The sequence below is a fragment of the Thermobia domestica genome, chromosome 1 (genome assembly GCF_964235325.1).
Source record: "Thermobia domestica chromosome 1, izTheDome1.hap1.1, whole genome shotgun sequence".
NCBI lineage: Eukaryota > Metazoa > Arthropoda > Insecta > Zygentoma > Lepismatidae > Thermobia > Thermobia domestica.
This window is the reverse complement of record NC_137454.1, coordinates 148789663-148806459: the sequence shown is the minus strand read 5'-3', so window position 1 is coordinate 148806459 and position 16797 is coordinate 148789663. Positions and strand designations below refer to the sequence as shown.

Sequence of the window (16797 nt, the reverse complement as noted above, 5' to 3'; positions counted from 1 at the left end):
CACATACAAGATTTTTCAATACTTTCTAGAATAAACAACAAAAAAAGACCTTATCTAATCGTTCAAAGCGTTTGTCATTGCAATTGTGCAAGTGAGTACACATGAAAGGAGAGATATGACAATTATTGGTTGATAATACTAGTAATTTATTAATTGCTTTATACTGTCAAGGTCCTTTTTATTATTCTAGGAAGTACTGGCAAAAATCATGTATGTAAATATATCAAGTACAGGAAGACCAAAAAGTTACAGAATACGTGGAGGTATTACAAAAGATGCAGAAATTTGCCACTATTTACTACTTCATACATGTACACTCATGTCCAAAATTATTGTCGCATGTCTATAAATATGTTTTTGTAGGAATATAATTCGATAACGGATTCGCCCGGTCTTTCTTATAATGTTAGTATGTGTATAATCCGCAAATACATGTACGTGGCAAATTTCATGTCAAAAGAGCAGTAAATAACAACAATAAAACGAAAATAAAGCTTTCTTGTCCATTTAGCAACATTTTGTTTTACTCACTCTAATTTTCGTATTTATAATTCTTTTTCTATGAAATTTACCACAAATATATTTTTCCCGATTATTACACACATAGTATCAGTATTAAAAGTACTCTGCAAGATCATTATCAAATTATATTCTTACAAGAAGACAGTTATAGATATGCGACCATCATTTTGGACATGAGTATATATCAGTTTTCGAATACGCTCTGGAGCATTACACGTAATATGTTGTCTACAGTTCATAGAATGTTAGTTTGTAATTCTTCTAAAATATATGGATTGGTTGTCTAAGCTGCTGAGTAACGATTTTGCCATAAGTTTGGTCAAGTAAGGTCGGAAGACCGAGTTATCTCAAGTGGTTTGGAAATAATAAATCGATTCCGAATACTCCATGGCCATGTGAGCGTTGTGCGATGTTATATTGTCTTGCTGAAACCATGTCCTTTCTTTTTCCTCATCAGTCAGAGTAGCAAAAAATTGTCTGACCAGCTAAAGATAATGTTTACTGTTGATTACAGTCCAGAAGAAAAAGAATGAAAATTCTCTTTCAAGACATCATACATCATACGCCAATCTTCTTAGTGTGAAAGGAAAACTCATGCAGAACATGTGGGTTGTCAATGGACCACAAATGCGAATTTCGTGAATTCACATTCCCGTCGAAGTAAAACCAAGCCTCGTCTCGCAAATACCAGGCGACGAACTCCTCGCCATCAGACGTTACGTGTTCCATGAACCACTGACAATACTCAACACGCTTAAGGGACTAACTTCTGCACAAGTTTTATTTTATACTGAAACATTTGTAATGATTTCCTCAAAATGGTACCTGCTGTGCCATAGTAATCTCCTGGGCTATAGTGCGTGATATTAGCTCGAATTTACTGCTGTTAACTCTAATGAATTATTTTATCCTGACCATCAAGGAGAGACATTCTGAAATGTCGTTACCTATTATAAATGAGTCATCAAAATGTTGATTACCAAGTGTTACCTGCCATATTTTATTATTAAATTGAGAAAGCGTTCTGAACTAACGCGTTATTAGACTCACAATTGTGAATAAATTTTGAGACGTATATCAAAAATGATATATCCTATATGTTATGAGTTCGGGAAACAAAGATCAGTGTTTGAAAGGGAAATCATGTTAAGTCGGGCTTGGCCACTTGGCTAAATTTTACACTTCAAATGTGTTTTACCTAGTATTAAATTTTTATTTCATATCCTACTTTTGTCTTTAACAGAGTTCTCTAATTGTATTTAATAAAACGAGAAAATGAACAAGTTTGTGTAGCTTTTATTTAATGCGAATACAAAATATTCAAAATATATATTTTGTTGGAAAGCATAATTGGTAATTAAACTACATAGTACAACACATCTACGTGACATCCTCTGTAGGTCCCACACCTGTTCTAAAATTTTCAGACTCGTGATAAAAATTTTAGTGGTTATGTAGTGTTTAGTAGTGGTTAGTAGTCCTCAGAATTTTCTTGGGTTTCAATGGGATGTGCGTGTCGCAGAACAAAATTTACACATGTCCAAAATTCGTCCTGTGATCATGCTACAAGAAGACCAGAAATCGAAATACGTATGTATACGCAAACAAGTGTATCACTGTGACTCACTAGTATCCAGGAGATAAGGAGCCCATATTCCCCATTATATTTTGATATCCTGCATAAATAACCTTGTACGTACTACACACACAAGTTCAGATAAATTCGATTCCTTTTAATCTGAAATAACCCAGCAACAGGTGTTTGCTCCCCTCTACTCTCTAAGGCAAATGTTTGTATAAACTTATCCTATCTCTGTATTCATTGATCTATCACATCTTGTGAACTTAATTCTATTAGTGTTAAGCCACACTATTATCTCTTATATGTTAATGACAACTTAGGACTTGGCTCAACATAGGAGATAATGTTACTCATGGGACTTCCCAACAGGAATTGTAGTGCAAGAATGCGGTGTCTTTTTACATCGTCGACAGAACTGCACACAATTGCATCCAGTTCATAATCTAAACTAATTATTGCAATATATTTTACTTGTGACAGGAAAAAATATTTTTTTATCATAATGGTATCGCATTCAACATTTTAGGGACGTATTATTTAATCCTAAAAAACATTGCACAAAACAGTGTCATCTTTTCAGGTTTGCTTGAGCAGGGGAGACAACACTCTCTACCGAAATAAATAGTTTCATATTTTTTATTAGAACATTACCATACTATTGATTAAAATGTAGGTACTAGATTTGTCCGGAAAGTAACGATACTGGGTCCAGGAAATAAAATTGGTTGATCCGATGGTACAACTTGTCAAAATTCTTTGAAGTAATCTCCTTGGCTATTGATACACTGCTGTCAGCGCAATTTCCACGCAATGTGCGCCCCCTAGAAGTCAGCTTCGAACAACCCACGCAGAACACCCTTTGTTGTTGCTTGGATGGCCAAAACATCGCCAAAACAGCAACCGCTCAAGTTTCTTTTAAGCTAGGGCAATAGAAAAAAGTCCGCTGGGCTCATGTAGGGACTGTACGGTGGTCGCCAGAACGCGATAATACGTCTGTGAAGTTGTCCTGCCCACCTAACGAATTTTTCTTTTTCTTATCTACATCGTTAGTTTACGTTAGTTTTGCTATAATTATCGTTAGTTTCGAAAAAATAAAATTTTTATTCAACAAATAAATGGGCAGGCCAACTTCACGGTTCCCCACCCATAAATGAATTTCAAAAGTTTTTCGTATCACATCGTTAGTTTATCGTTAGTTTAGGTTAGTTTTGCCAAAACTATCGTTAGTTTCGCAAAAATAACGATTTTATTCTAGAAATAAAGTTTCCCGCCAACTGTGAATTAGCCCGCCCATATTGAATTCTCATAAAATTTCAACTCATACCGTCAGTTTATCGTTAGTTAACGTTAGTTTTGCTAAAGCTATCGTTAGTTTCGCAAAAATAACGATTTTATTCGAGAAATAAAGTTTCCCGCCAACTGTGAATTAGCCCGCCCATACTGAATTATCATAAAATTCGAACTCATATCGTTAGTTTATCGTTAGTTTACGTTAGTTTTGCTAAAACTATCGTTAGTTTCGCAAAAATAACGATTTTATTCTACAAATAAAGTTCCCCGCCAACTGTGAATTAGCCCGCCCATATTGAATTATCATAAAATTCCAACTCATATCGTTAGTTTATCGTTAGTTCACGTTAGTTTTACTAAAACTATCGTTAGTTTCGCAAAAATAACGATTTTATTCTAGAAATAAAGTTTCCCGCCAACTGTGAATTAGCCCGCCCATTTTGAATTCTCATAAAATTCCAACTTATATCGTTAGTATATCGTTAGTTTACGTTAGTTTTGCTAAAAGTAACATTTGTTTTGCAAAAATAACGATTTATTCGAGAAATAAGATTCCCTCCAAATGTAAAGTTAGCCCGCCCATAAAGAATTATCATAAATTTCCATCTCACATCGGTAGTTTATCGTTAGTTTACGTTAGTTTTACTAAAAGTATCGCTAGTTTCGCAAAAATAACGATTTTATTCAAGAAATAATGTTTCCCACCAACTGTGAATTAGCCCACCCATACTGAATTCTCATAAAATCCCAACTTATATCGTTAGTTTACGTTAGTTTTGCTAAAAGTAACATTTGTTTTGCAAAAATAACGATTTTATTCGAGAAATAAGATTCCCGCCAAATGTAAAGTTAGCCCGCCCATAAAGAATTATCATAAATTTCCATCTCACATCGTTAGTTTATCGTTAGTTTAGGTTAGTTTTGCTAAAATTCAGGTTTGTTTTACAAAAATAACGATTTTATACGAGGAATAAAGATTTCCGCCAAATGTAAACCCTAACAGCACAATTACATAGCAGGCATATGCCTATCAAATTCCGTCAGGTACACTGGACTGTGTCCAGTATGTCCCTAAGGAATTAAAAACTAACGGAAACTAAAGATAAACTAAGAATGTGAAATGGAAATTTACGACAATTCTTTATGGGCAGGAAACTTTACATTTGGCGGGAAATCTTATTTCTCGAATAAAATCGTTATTTCTGCAAAACAAACGTTAATTTTAGCAAAACTAACGATAAACTAACAATATGAGTTGGAATTTTATGAGAATTCAATATGGGTGGGCTAATTCACAGTTGGCGGGAAACTTTATTTGCAGAATAAAATCGTTATTTTTGCGAAACTAACGATAGTTTTAGCAAAACTACCGATAAGCTAACGATATGAGTTGGAATTTTATGAGAATTTAATATGGGCGTTCTAATTCACAGTTGGCGGGAAACTTTATTTCTAGAAAAAAATCGTTATTTTTGCGAAGCTAACGATAGTTTTAGCAAAACTAACGTAAACTAACGATAAACTAACGATGTGATATGAAAAACTTTTGAAATTCGTTTGTGAGCGGGTAACCGTGAAGTTGGGCTGCCCATTTATTTCTCGAATAAAATCGTAATTTTTGCGTAATTAACGATAGTTTTAGCAAAACTAACGTAAACTAACGATAAACTAACGATGTGAGGTGGAAATTTGTGATAATTCTTTATGGGCGGGCTAACTTTACATTTGGCGGGAAACATTATTTCTCGAACAAAATCGTAATTTTTGCAAAACAAACGTTAATTTTAGCAAAACTAACGTAAACTAACGATAAACTAACGATATGAGTTAGAATTTTATGAGAATTCAATATGGGCGGGCTAACTCACAGTTGGCGGGAAACTTTATTTCTAGAATAAAATCGTTATTTTTGCGAAACTAACGATAGTTTTGGGAAAACTAACGTAAACTAACGATGTGATATGAAAAACTTTTGAAATTCGTTTGTGGGTGGGGAACCTTGAAGTTGGCCTGCCCGTTTATTTGTTGAATAAACATTTAATTTTTTCGAAACTAACGATAATTTTAGCAAAACTAACGTAAACTAACGATAAATTAACGATGTAGATAAGAAATAGAAAAATTCGTTAGGTGGGCGGGACAACTTCACAGACGTCGCGACAATGCCGATACTAGCCAGTAATGACATCACAATGAACACGGTGTGATTCGGCGCGTTATTGTGATGGAGCTTCCAAGATTTGGCAATCTACGGTCGACCCTGATTGACTCTGTGTCGCAGACGTTTGAGAACTTCCACGTAGTAAGCCGCATAGACCATCTTCCCTTGAATCAGAAATTCTTTTCGTACCACCTCTTTTGTCAAAGAAGATAATGAGCATTGGTTTGATTCTGGACTAGAACATCTTTGTCTTTTTTGGGCGCAAGAACTCCTTGTTATTCCGTTCTGAACTTTGGCGTTTGCTTTCAGGCTCATATTGGAATACCCTTATTTCTCGTCTGTTATTACGTTATCTAAAAAGTCCGGTTCCCTCTCCACTTAATCCAACATTTGACGGAAAATGTCAAGTTGTTTCTCCTTTTGTCTGTCATCTAGCACATTTGGCACCACCTTCGCACAAATCTTGCATATGTTCAAATTTTCACTAAAGCACCATTATTTTGGATAGATTCAGTTCTGCTGCTACCATTCTCACAGTCAACGACAGTCTTGGTCCAAGAGTTCCTTCACTTTGACGAAATTTTCGTTCACATGACTAATCGAAGGGTGTCCAGAGCGTTCGTCATCCTCCACGTTTTCCTGTCCATTCTTGAAATCACCACAGGACTTGATTCTGGTAGACCTCTTCAATCATAATGAATGTCTCTGAAGCGGTTATTCCAAGTTTGAAGCAAAATTTAATGTTGTATCATTGCTCAAGCGAACGCTACATTTTGAGCTTCCAAATATCTCTACGTGGTTTCTAAACACAATAAGCAACCCTTACTCTACTAGAGCTCAGATGCGATCGATCCAGGTAGCATTAAATAGCTAACAAGGAAGGGTCACGAAGTGGCTCCGCTGAGATCCGAACGAAACAATTGTGTTTGCATTTGGTATGTTGTAACTAGATGACTCCCAAAGTTATACGTACCACCGGTTGGGCTATCGTGAGTTACAACATATTTTGTAATGTAAAAGCTACAAAGCTGGCAGAATAGTTTGAACCGGGTCACTTGTTTAGAAACGGTTGGGTAAATGGAAAGCTCGGTGAACACTTATCCCATCATTTTCAAGGACACACTTTATGGGTTAAAAAATTTTGCCCCAGGGTCCTCCGCAGAGTTCCAGATGGGGTCCAACTCAGAAGTTTCAAATTGCAAGGGGCTTAAATAGCACATCGTCTGAAAGCTATTGTAAAATGAAAGAAAATGGGGCAAGTCTCGACTCTCTACGATAACCTGTGCAAAATGGCAACGGGTCAAAATGTAAACAAAAACTTAATCGAAAAGTCCATAAATGGGAAACGGTGAGACGAATGTGAAAACAGGAAAGGATGTTTGGCATTATTGTCAAAGTATAACGATTTAAGTTAAAACGTCTTGTCCTAGGGCCCCCATAGAGTCCCAGATGGGGTCCAACTAAAAACTTTCAAATGGCAAGGAGGGTTACGTTGCACTTCTTTTGAAAGTTGTTGAATGAAAGAAGATGGAGAAAGTCTTGACTCTCTACGAAAACCCTGTGCAAAATGGATGCGGGTCAAAGTGTAAAGACGAGCTTAATTGAAAAGTCTATGGCCACCATGAATCCAAGATGGCCGCTTAAAACATATGTCATTCATAACAGTAAAAATCTAAATCTCCATTTTTCCCTGTTATGTATTTACAAACGATACTAAGACTAAAGAACAACTTAATTTCAATTCACTTCAACTATTGTTTCTTTCCGTAACAACACATACACGTTTTGTTCCTAGTGCACGTTCGTCATGGTTCTCTCGATATCATTTACGTGAATATAACAAATATATGATGAACACACAACTCTGACTTCTTATTCATACTGCTAAACAAAAGTTGAATATTCGGGTATTTTTCTAATTTTGTCATACGTAGTTCATACATAAAGGACTTGCTGCATTAGTCGAGTTGGGGGCTCTGTTGTAACGCATTCTGATGGTTGCATTTGTATACTATTCGTTGGTTTGATCGCAATATTTCAAACAATACCAAATATTCAAAAAGACATTCATTTACAAGATTGGCGAGCAGTACCAAACCACGTGTAAGTCATTGAAATACATCGAGCTGGATCAAAATTTGTTGATTTGGTCACAATATTCCAAGAAATCGCATATTTATATACAAACTCATTTTTCAAACTGGCAGCCATATTGGAATACAGATTATAAGTCTTTGATATTTTGTGGATATCTACTATTGACCATAAACGTAAATACCACATTTCGCTTCTCCAACACCAGTGGTTTCAGTTCGACATGCGTTCGGATGCTTAGCGCGAAATTTTGAAATCAAAATGTCCCGTTTTTTTAACATTTCGCATATTTTCGTCACCTACTGATCAACATTCATGCCAAATTTGGTTTTCCTAGCTTCAACAGTTTGGTGTGCCTACCCTTTAGACATAGGTGTTAAGCGGCCATCTTTGATTCAAGGTGGCCATAGATTTTCAATTAACTTCGTCTTTACACTTTGGCCCACCACCATTTTACTCAGGGTTTTTGTAAAGGGTCGAGACTTGCTCCATCTTCTGTCATTTAACAACAGCTTTCAAACGATGTGCTACTCACCCCCTTTTCCATTTAAAACCTTTTAGTTGGACCCCACCTGGGACCCTGTGGGGCCCTGGGACAAGACGTTTTAACTTAAATCGTTGTACTTTGAAAATAATGCCATACATCCTTTCCTATTTTCACATTTGTCTCACCGTTTCCGATTAATAGGGTTGGCCATGGATTTTTCAATTAAGATTTTGTTTACATTTTGACCCGACGCCATTTTGTACAGGATTGTCGTAGAGAGTCGAAACTTGCCCCATTTTCTTTCATTTTACAATAGCTTTCAAACGATGTGCTACTTAAGCCTCCTTGCCAATTGAAACTTTTGATTTGGACCCCGTCTGGGACCCTGCGGTAGAGACCTGCACGGGCCGAATTTTTCGGCCCGAGCCCAATCCAGCCCGAATGTGCCTAGGCCTGGCCCAGCCCGGGCCCGAAAAGTTTTGAAGATTTTCGGCCCGAGCTCGGCCCGGCCCGATAAGTTTTTTAAAATTCTTGGCCCAAGCCGGGCCCGGGCCCGATAAATTTTAAAAGTTTCATTTTGTAACATTTTTCACCGGCGCACTTCTTCAACGTTTGTCTTTATTCTAATTATCGTTTAACGAAAGTCAATAATTATTGCAATTAATCGGCCCTAGCCCGGCCCGACCTGAAGATAAATCAATGTCGGCCCGCCCAAGGCCGGCCCGTGCAGGTCTCTACCCTGCGGGGGATCCTGGGGAAAAGTTTTTTTAACCCAAAAAGTGTGCCCTTGAAAATAATGGGATGCGTGTTCGCCGAGTTTTCCATTTACTCAACCGTTTTCGAACAAATGACTCGGTTCAAACTATTCTGCCATGTAATTTTTTATGTAGCTTTTACATTACAAAATATGTTGTAACTCATGATATCCCGCTCGGTGGCACGTATAATTTTGGGATTCTTCTAGTTATAACATATCAAATGCAAACACAATTGTTTCGTTCGGGTCTCAGTGAAGCAATTTCGTGACTCTCCCTTGTAAGACCCGCTAATCCCGCTCGTGACGGACGCGATGTTGATGAGCGGAGCGCCGTGTGGTTGCCAGTCTCTTTACTTTACGGACAATCTATGTATGTCTGAAACTCAGAGCGGTAATTTCCCCCTGACATTCCGTAAATGACATGCCTGACACAGAACAAGTTATTTAATAGAATTTTCATTGATAAGAAATCGCATTTAGAGTTTATATACTTTTCGTTTTCATAATTATCGGATTTTTCTAACGATGTGTATGTATATCAAAAAATATACGATGATTTTATTTATTTATATAGCTAAATGAATAATAATATAATAGCGTCCGCAAATTGAGAATGCAATTATCTACAATGGTTAACATTCGATGGTTATCCAGTGTAGATTGCATAACGTTAGAAGGTTCTGCAATGTGGATGTACTAAAGTAAGTACAAGAAGAAGTCTTATATATAGCTAGAAAAAAGCTCAATGTTGCCTACGATAAATTCCGATGGACTGAGATCAAATAATAAAGAAGCCTTCGGTCCAGAAGTAAGCGCTTTACTTTCGAACCTCATTGTATGATTTTGTTTTCTACAAACCACCAATTTATATTTTTAAAAATTCATGCTTTTTTTTAAAAAATGAATAAATTGGAATATTTTATTGTGCACGGAAGTCCCATGTTTAACACAGAGATGACATATATATATGAGTGTTTTTTTTTATTATTACGAGTGTTAAAAAAAATAAGTAAGTTCTAATTTAATTAATACATAATTTTGTTTTCTGTAAGGCGAAAGATCCCGAAGCTGAAGGTGGTGATGACCTTGAAGAAACCGATAGAGAATACATGCAGGTAAGTTATCATTTTTGTTTCAAAATTGTACCATATTATAATGGATTCATGCCATGGGCCAATATTACTAGTGTGTAATAGAAAACAATCTTGCCTAAAGAAGAGACATGTATCCGTCGATAGATTTCAAACTGAACAAAATGGCATATGGTTGAGGATAAATCCTCATGAATTTGAGAAAATTGTCGAAATCGATTTGTCATTAATATAGAAATTGATGTTATACGCGAGCCATACTAGTTATTAAGGTAAAACTGATAGTGATAGTATATATGTGACAAAGGACAACGATATATGTATATTTTCACCAAGCCTTCCGTTATGACAGTAGCAAGGCGACGAGACAGTATGTTACACTATGGTTAATGAGCTATAACATAAAATTATCACTAACTCTTAAACTTAAATTTCCTTGTTATCAAAAGCATTTTCGTTCTTCGTTGTTATTTCCCTGAAAATTTGTGGACAATATTGTAGTACGAATTCAATCGAAGTCATCCGATCTGGATCAATCTTTGCATGGTGGTCATGGGCGCCCGAAGAAAATCTTCTAGGAGACCTCTCTGGTTGCTACATTACGTTTGGTATTTTTTTTATTTGTATTAAGAATATACATTATACGTTTTCGTGAGCCAGGGGGCGGACACCTTCCCCTTCTTCGGGCACCCATGATGGTGGTGATTCTTGACCTGGAATACAAGAATATGAAATACTGTGGTTTCCGAATTATGGGACGTCAAACGTAAGGGGTTATCTTAGAGAAATCTACGCCAAATATTTCAAATCAGGATTTGCTATTAAAAACTCATCGAAGGACGGCTTTTTTTCCAATTGGGAAACATACTACAGTACGACACACTGCACAACTATAAAATTTGTAATAACACTTATCAACCGATTATGTCTATAAATGAATTCATAGAGAATTTTAGAAATTAATATGAAGAAAAGGCATTAATCACCTAGTAATCGACCTGAGCAGGTTGTTGACATCCAATACTTGTAACAATAACATTGGCCCATGTCTAAGAAAACACAAATTGTTTGATTTTGTGTTAATTAATTTATATTTCTAAATTCTTTGTCAGCCCAGCAGCTAGTTTATGTAGGACAAGAGCTATAATTTATAGCAGTGGCGGCCGATGAATCGTGACGCCGGGTGTTGCAGTAAGGAAAAACGTACACAGAAGGTAGACTCAGAATTGGGCTCATTAACTTACCAACATAACTATGACGCAAATATAATATCATATGCAAATAAGGAAAATTTTGTTTTTAGAAAACACTATAAATTGATCACAGTTAATTCACAGTTCCTCTGAGGGAATTTGAGATATACTGAAGAAACATATCTGGTGCAAGTAACGTTGCTGCCCAGAGGCGGATCTATCCCGGGGCCTATCCTCCACAGTCTTTTTGCGTAACAAAATACTTGAAGCTATTATTTATAAATTTTTGAAAGTTTATAGTAAACTCTCAAAAGCTAAAGTTCGATTTAAGTTCACAGAACATTTCATACTCTGAGTTGTGGTTGCCCCCCTACCCCCGTTTTTACCTTCTAATTCCGCATCTGTTGCTGCTATGAAAGGTTGTTCTGTGAACTTAAATCGAACTTTAGCTTTGCAAATTAAAATATCACACATTTCTCTTGTTTCTCTATTCCATTCTGTCTGTCACGTTTCCAATTGTAGAGGCTACTTTCTTTGTTTTGTCGTCATCAATTCGATCTCTTATAACATTAATGTTCCTTTCAAAGCTTCAAATTGCAGAAGAAAGATCAATTTCTCTTTTTTGAAACTGCTCAAACAATTTTCGGCAAGTGGCATTTCTTTGTTGAAGGAGGGCTTATAGTTAGGGAAGCATATTATTAGTTCGAAATATTGCCTTATTAATACTGGACTTTCAAATGACTGTAAACGTAGTCTACACCATCTGTATAAGCGAGTAATTAACTCCGTGTTAGTTTTCATTAGTTTTCTAGTCTACTACATACAGGATGTGATTGAAAAGTACCGGAACTTTTCCCGCCGCGCGGCTCCCTGGCGTTCGAAAAATGTGAGGGGTTGGGGAAAATGTGCGCGGGAGCTTCCTCTTTCAAGCGGAACTTGGCCCAGTGCGCTGCGAGCAGCGGTTGAGAAAGCATCGCTGTCCGCGCGAACGTCGTTTTGGTCGTCGGTCACGTTTTTTGAGCGCCGAAAATGGAGTCAAAGATTGACCAACGCTACGCCATCAAGTTTTACGTCAAACTAAAAAAGACGTTCACCGAGGGGTCGTACTCGTAGCACCATGTTTCATCACCACTGATCACACTGTCTAATAACTCTTCGTCGGCTTCCACACAATCCAGCACTTCACGACTCATTTTCCCTCGCAGTTCTTTTTGCTCCTCGGTCAACACCTTGGGGACCAGTTTAGCGCACACCTTTCGCATGTTCAATCCTTCAGTCACAATTTTTTGCACTGCATAATATGTCAAATTAAGTTCTTCGCTGATCTCCCGGAGGGTTGTCCGACGGTCCAGGTTCAGGTATTCGCGAACTCGGTCGACGTTTTCATCGGTTTTCGACGTCGACGGCCTCCCAGAGCGTTCGTCATCGGCGTCCTCCCGGCCTTCCCTGAAGGCCTTCTGCCACTCAAAGATCCGAGTACGGGACATTACATCTTCCCCAAAGGCTTCCTTGAGCAGGTCCTGGGTCTCGGTGAACGTCTTTTTTAGTTTGACACAAAACTTGATGGCGTAGCGTTGGTCAATCTTTGACTCCATTTTCGGCGCTCAAAAAACGTGACCGACGACCAAAACGACATTCGCGCGGACAGCGACGCTTTCTCAACCGCTGATCGCAGCGTACTGGGCCAAGTTCCACTTGAAAGAGGAAGGTCCCGCGCACATTTTCCCCACCCCTCACATTTTTCGAACGCCAGGGAGCCGCGCGGCGGGAAAAGTTCCGGTACTTTTCAATCACACCCTGTACTTTTCGTCATATTTTGTAAATCTAGAATCACGTGAAGAAAAAAAGGCATTAGAATTTTAGTTAGATTTCAGCACAGTAACGTGACTACCACTTCCGTTTTAAAAATATGGATACTTTAAGTTAATTTCATTTGCTTATTTCAAGTATTGCAGCTACTACCTAGTGTGAAAGCTTCTCCTTCACTGAAAACCCTGTCGCGTTGCACGAGCATTGCAACGACCGAAGTCTTTAACTTGTGGGATAGGAGAAAGCAGATTTTGCATTCGCTGCAATACTCTGTGCTGCAGAATCTGGTAGTTGTAAGCTCGTTGCAACGCAATAGAAATTACAGATTCTGTAATGGATTATTTTCTCATTTTTGAACGCTTTAATGGGCTTTATAATTATAAGAATGCAAAACTATATTAGTTAAGGTAAACATGAGTGTGATAAACAGCAACATATAGTAGTGGCTTATAGTGTTGGACCCCTACCAAAAATTAGATCCCTCCCAACAAACATTTCAGTGTGCACGCCTAACCTAAATACTTCTTTAGCACTGACAGAAAGATTTTATCTTCTGTATCATCACTTTGAGAATATTTTTCTATCGTGATCACAACGTCTTCATAATACACTTTCTCTGGATCGCACCAAATTTTCACTTTCGCTTCACATGAGCTTCGTCATTGCAAAGGAGACTGTAACTTTTTGGCCACTGAGGACGTTAGTATTGGCCTCAGTCCTATTCACAAGGACATCTTATTTATTTCTTCTCTGTGATTAAACAATGAGGATACCACACCCTTACATACACACAGAAGTTCATTTTTCAAAACAGTAGCTTAGAAATATAGCAACTTTTTATGAACTATTCTAAATAACTAAGTTGAGAAAAATAAACCAGGCGATCGACCGAAAATTTGATTGAAAAGTTCAAAATACAATCTGTAGGTTATTTCATTAGAAAGACAAACAACTGTGATTTACAAGTTTTCTGATAACTTAGAAAGGTATTATATTTCTTAGGAAAAAAATTACAGAAAAATTAAACGTTTCTAGAGAGACATTTGTTGGGAAGGGAGAAGGATTAGTAGAACTGACACATCCCGAATGGTAAATTCATATTATATTTTTCCTCCTTAAAGATGCGAACAGTGACGTAACTAAGGGGGGGGGCGCAAAACTGGGCAAATATTTATTTTCATTAGAAGGCAAGGAAAGGGGTTTTCGCAAACTAAAGATCATAAAGAAACTCAGAAATTTAAGATGACAACGACTCACCAACCTTAGGATCATATCCATAGAGCATAAGTTATCTTGAAAGCTATCTTTTGAGAACATTGTAAAAACCTTTGCAGCCAAAAGAGCCCGCAAAGTTAAGTTTTAGTTCCATATTTTTGTGTTTCCATTTAACTTACGTCGATTTAAGACCTTTGAAAATGTCCGAGCATAATACTCGAGACAGCTCCTTGACTGTTTGTTATAACTAAATACTCTATTCTAAAGCAACACACCGTTGATTCATTTTATTCATATGCATTCTATCCATATACATCGTAATTCCAAAAACATTGTGATTTGCAGTTATTGTGATAAGACTATAAGAATATGTCAAGCATGCTACTCTCAGATTATTTGGCAATCAAATATTAATTCTAAACTTGGCGGGAGGATCAGTGTGTCAGAAATTGTCCAAAATGAGATAAGTCAAAATTGGAGATCTATGTGTTATACTCCACCTCCGATTAACTTGGTATAAGTCAATTCTAAACGTGAGTTGAATTATCGCGTCTTGGTACTGTTAATATAAGTGATTCATACTTATGCTTGGTAAAATAAAAAAATCGCCTCCTGGAAACCTGTATTTTTTTGACTTATACTGTTTCTTCCGAGTAGTCTAGAATTAGTTTGGTGTTTTACGTTCTACTAAAAATTAAATTATGTATTGTAATTTTGAAATCAAGGTTTTACCAATTGAAGAAAAAATAGAATAGGAAAATTACTGTGTGATGCCAATATTAGATGTAGTCGGAGAGCGTTTTGGTTTGGTTGATCCCGGGGGAAGGGCACTAAAGCGAGTTCTTGCCCCGGACGAAATTCTAGCCTAGTTGCGTCGCTGACTACGAATTTCATATTTGTTGGTTCCTTAAATTATCACAATATTAGTTTCCATATTCGTCAAAATGTTGTTCCTCTTTAACGGTACTTAATGGGAGCTTCACGCTTTGTCACAACCAGGTATAAATTGTTCCAATATAAACGGAGACAACAACTCAAAATATGAAATTTTGCTTATTCGCCAGTTCATGATGCATGGAAAATGTAATATTTGCCAGTTCGTGAAAACATCGACTGTACGTTGGGAAGATACCGAAATTATTTGTAATCTATTCGCAAATCTACACCTCACGCACAAGGAAGTTCAAAATTTGTTCTGCAAGGTACAGAAAGCAAAATTCTGAATTATTTATTGATGTTTTGAAAATGTCACTAATTTTTTTTTTGTTTGTTTTGTTTTGTTTTGCTGAAGGTATTCGTCGAGGCTTTTTTTGTCATCGAATTTCTCCCATGTAAAAGGAAAAGGAAGAAAACCTTTTTGATGACTGGATTATTGATGAACGAATTTGCGAAAGTTTACTGTATTTAAAATTGTTCCTCTACGCATATTTCACAGTTACCAAAGTTTTAAAACTTGAAAAAAAAAACAGTACACAGAAAAGTGTATCATATGATAGGTTATAATAGATCTGTTAATTTGTTTTATATATATATAGATCTTCAAATTGCTCCAGTTCTAGTTAAAATTTTGTGTCTAAAAATATCTGTCTTATCATGTAATCCTTCCATCCGATTACACAGAATTATCTTTTCCTGATTAGCTAATCATGTTAAATAAGACAGAGCATAATGTTCGATGACTTCATAAATCCTGTGTTTTGTTATTTTTAGCACGTGCTATTTTCAACACATCAAGCAGTCTATGGTCACTATTACACGTATTAATAATATACATGTCATTTTCATTTATCAGGCACTACCTTTGTAAGTACTGTATTAATTTATATTACTGATAATCTACATACATATTTCTCAATATATTTATTATCTACGATATGATAAAGGTAACTTAGTATAGTCGTTACGATTCGTTCATTACAGTCAAGGTAATAATTGTGCAATTAATTAGCAGTGTATCATCATTTCTCCACAGTAATTTTATTCTATCTAATATCCTGTCTATGATATTTGTATCTTACTTTCCTTCAATTACTATATTTAAAGGGGACTACCCAGAAACGATCATTTTGTATTGGGCCGGCTCGAGCTCGGACTTCTTTTCCTTCAATGGGGCTTGTGCTCACAACCCTCTTTGGCGCTAGCTCTTTCTCGGGCTCGGACTCGCTACACTCCCTAGAGCTTTAAGTTGGCTCTCTATTATCAGCTCGAGTCCGGCTGAGTGCGAGTCTCAAAGTCGCGAGCTCTGTGGCTTGTAAGTTTGGATTCCGACCCTACCTAACAGGGATAACCAAGGTGTTTGATTTAGTATTGTTCGCACCCTAAAGAGATGTAATAAATTTCCTTATTACTATCATTTTTTATTTCTCTTCGTTTTCTTAGGGACTGCGGTGGTAAAGCGCTTACCTTTGGTGAGTGGAGTCATTGGATTGATCCCAGCGCGCGCAAAATGGGTCTTGTAGTGGATAAACATCGTGTGCGTGGGTTTTCTCGAGGTTCTCTTGTTCCTTTCCGTTTTCTTAATTCCACTATTTCATTTATTACCGTAGCATCATCACTGTCTCCCTTAGCCTAGGTGCATATTAATGAACGTTAACTT

The 16797-nt window shown here is 36.9% G+C and overlaps 1 protein-coding gene across 1 annotated transcript in view; it reads left to right on the top strand.

Moving 5' to 3' along the window:
- Positions 1-16797, top strand: part of LOC145689995 (uncharacterized) — a 690354-nt gene that overhangs the window by 349844 nt on the left and 323713 nt on the right. Inside the window, exon 17 of the mRNA XM_081764461.1 lies at positions 9946-10008. Coding sequence (XP_081620587.1) covers positions 9946-10008 — 63 coding nt within the window. The remainder of the gene's footprint in view (positions 1-9945; positions 10009-16797) is intronic.